Source organism: Poecilia latipinna, unplaced genomic scaffold, assembly GCF_001443285.1.
Source record: "Poecilia latipinna isolate Pla-1442-1.1 unplaced genomic scaffold, P_latipinna-1.0 Scaffold7844, whole genome shotgun sequence".
NCBI classification, from domain to species: domain Eukaryota; kingdom Metazoa; phylum Chordata; class Actinopteri; order Cyprinodontiformes; family Poeciliidae; genus Poecilia; species Poecilia latipinna.
In genome coordinates this window covers 1-1,533 of record NW_015120460.1, presented here as the reverse complement: position 1 = coordinate 1,533, position 1,533 = coordinate 1, and the positions used below count along the sequence as shown (strand labels likewise).

General features: G+C 49.2%; 1 protein-coding gene across 1 annotated transcript; it reads left to right on the top strand.

Moving 5' to 3' along the window:
- Nucleotides 1-6: 6 nt before the first annotated feature.
- Nucleotides 7-1,527, top strand: LOC106944291 (NEDD8 ultimate buster 1-like; the record flags this gene model as incomplete). The annotated part of the gene is made up of 2 exons (XM_015027460.1): nt 7-413; nt 1,262-1,527. Coding segments are annotated over exons 1-2 (383 nt in total), but the record flags the coding sequence as incomplete, so codon positions are not given.
- Between the last annotated feature and the right edge of the window lie 6 nt (nt 1,528-1,533).

The window sequence follows — 1,533 nt, the reverse complement described above, 5'->3', positions numbered from 1 at the left end:
TTCCTGTCCTCTGGTCGACTTCCTGTCCTTTGGTCTACTTCCTGTCCTTTGGTCTACTTCCTATCCTGTGGTTTCCTGTCCTCTGATTGTCTTCCTGTCCTGTGGTTGACTTCCTATCCAGTGGTTTCCTGTCCTCTGATCGACTTCCTGTCCTGTGATTTCCTGTCCTCTGGTCTACTTCCTGTCCTTTGGTTTCCTGTCCTCTGGTCGACTTCCTGTCCTCTGGTCGACTTCCTGTCCTCTGGTTGACTTCCTGTCCTGTGGTTGACTTCCTGTCCTTGGTCATTACAGACAGCATGGCGGAGCAGAACCTCCAGGCCAAGCTGAAGAACCTGCTGAAGCAGGAGAAAGTTCAGCTGTGGAATCCTCCGTTCACCCAGGAGGACGACCAACCGAGCGCCGTGCACCTGCAGGTGGGTCGGAGTGAGACTGCGCTCTGATTGGCTGAAGGAGAATGTCTCCACAGAGTCTATAGGTCGGTTTTCCCAACCCTGGTCCTCCAGACTCACTGCCCTGCGTATTTTAGAGGTTCCCCTGCTTTAAGACGCCTGATTATTCACCTGATTGCAGCTCAGCAACCAGCTGCCAGTTGAAATCATCTGGGCTGTAGCAGGAAACACCTGAAACCTGCAGGCAGAAAGTCTGGAGGAGCCGAGCAGGGAAACACGGAGCTGGGTCAGCCTGAGGAAACACCTGAAGGGTTTACAGGATGAGGAGGATTAACAGCAGCTGCAGATCAGAGAGCAGTTTGATCTGGAGAAGCAACAAACTGCCAGAGATTGGATATAAATTCAGTAGCAAAGATCATTAAAATTAGTCTCATTTTAATGAGTTTTTTGTTTTAATATAACGAGAAAGTCTTGTTTTATAAAATAAAATCTTCCCCTTCCTAAATGATGGCCTAAGTCATTTTTCTTTTTCAAACTTAACTTGAGTCACGATTTTAAGGTGACGATTTAAAACTCAACTTATAATGTTAAAGTTTCTCGTCTTATATCTTGCTTTAATGAGGAAATTCCTCAAGGTTGAGTTTTATATCGGTTTAACAAAAATCCTTCTCATTTTAGAGAGATTTTTTTATTCCAATCTTACAGGCTTCCCCTTGTTTTGACAGCTTTTTTTGTTCAAACCTGATTCTGCTCCTCAGTTTATCTCCAGATTCTGGCAGTGAAAGTCTTCCGTAGATTAAGTGAAACAGGTGAATTAAATGTGGCTCCTGGTGGCTTACAGCAGCGTCTCGATCTGATGTTCTGTCCTCCAGGAGCTGGCGCAGCACTACGCCCCGCTCCTGGGCCTGTCCGCGGAGGAGGTAGGGGGCGCTCTGGAGTCCATCCGGGCTCAGGCGGTGGCCAGAGGGAAAGGCAACCGGACCTTCAGGGAGACCAGCGTGGCGACGCTGGAGCTGCTGCTGCCCAGAGAGGCCAAGAAGGTCAGGAGGGCATTTTCCCCTGGTGGGAGGAGTCAGAGTGGAGCTGGTGGGAGGAGTCAGGTGGGAGGAGTCAGAGTTGAGCTGGTGGGAGGAGTCAGGTGGGA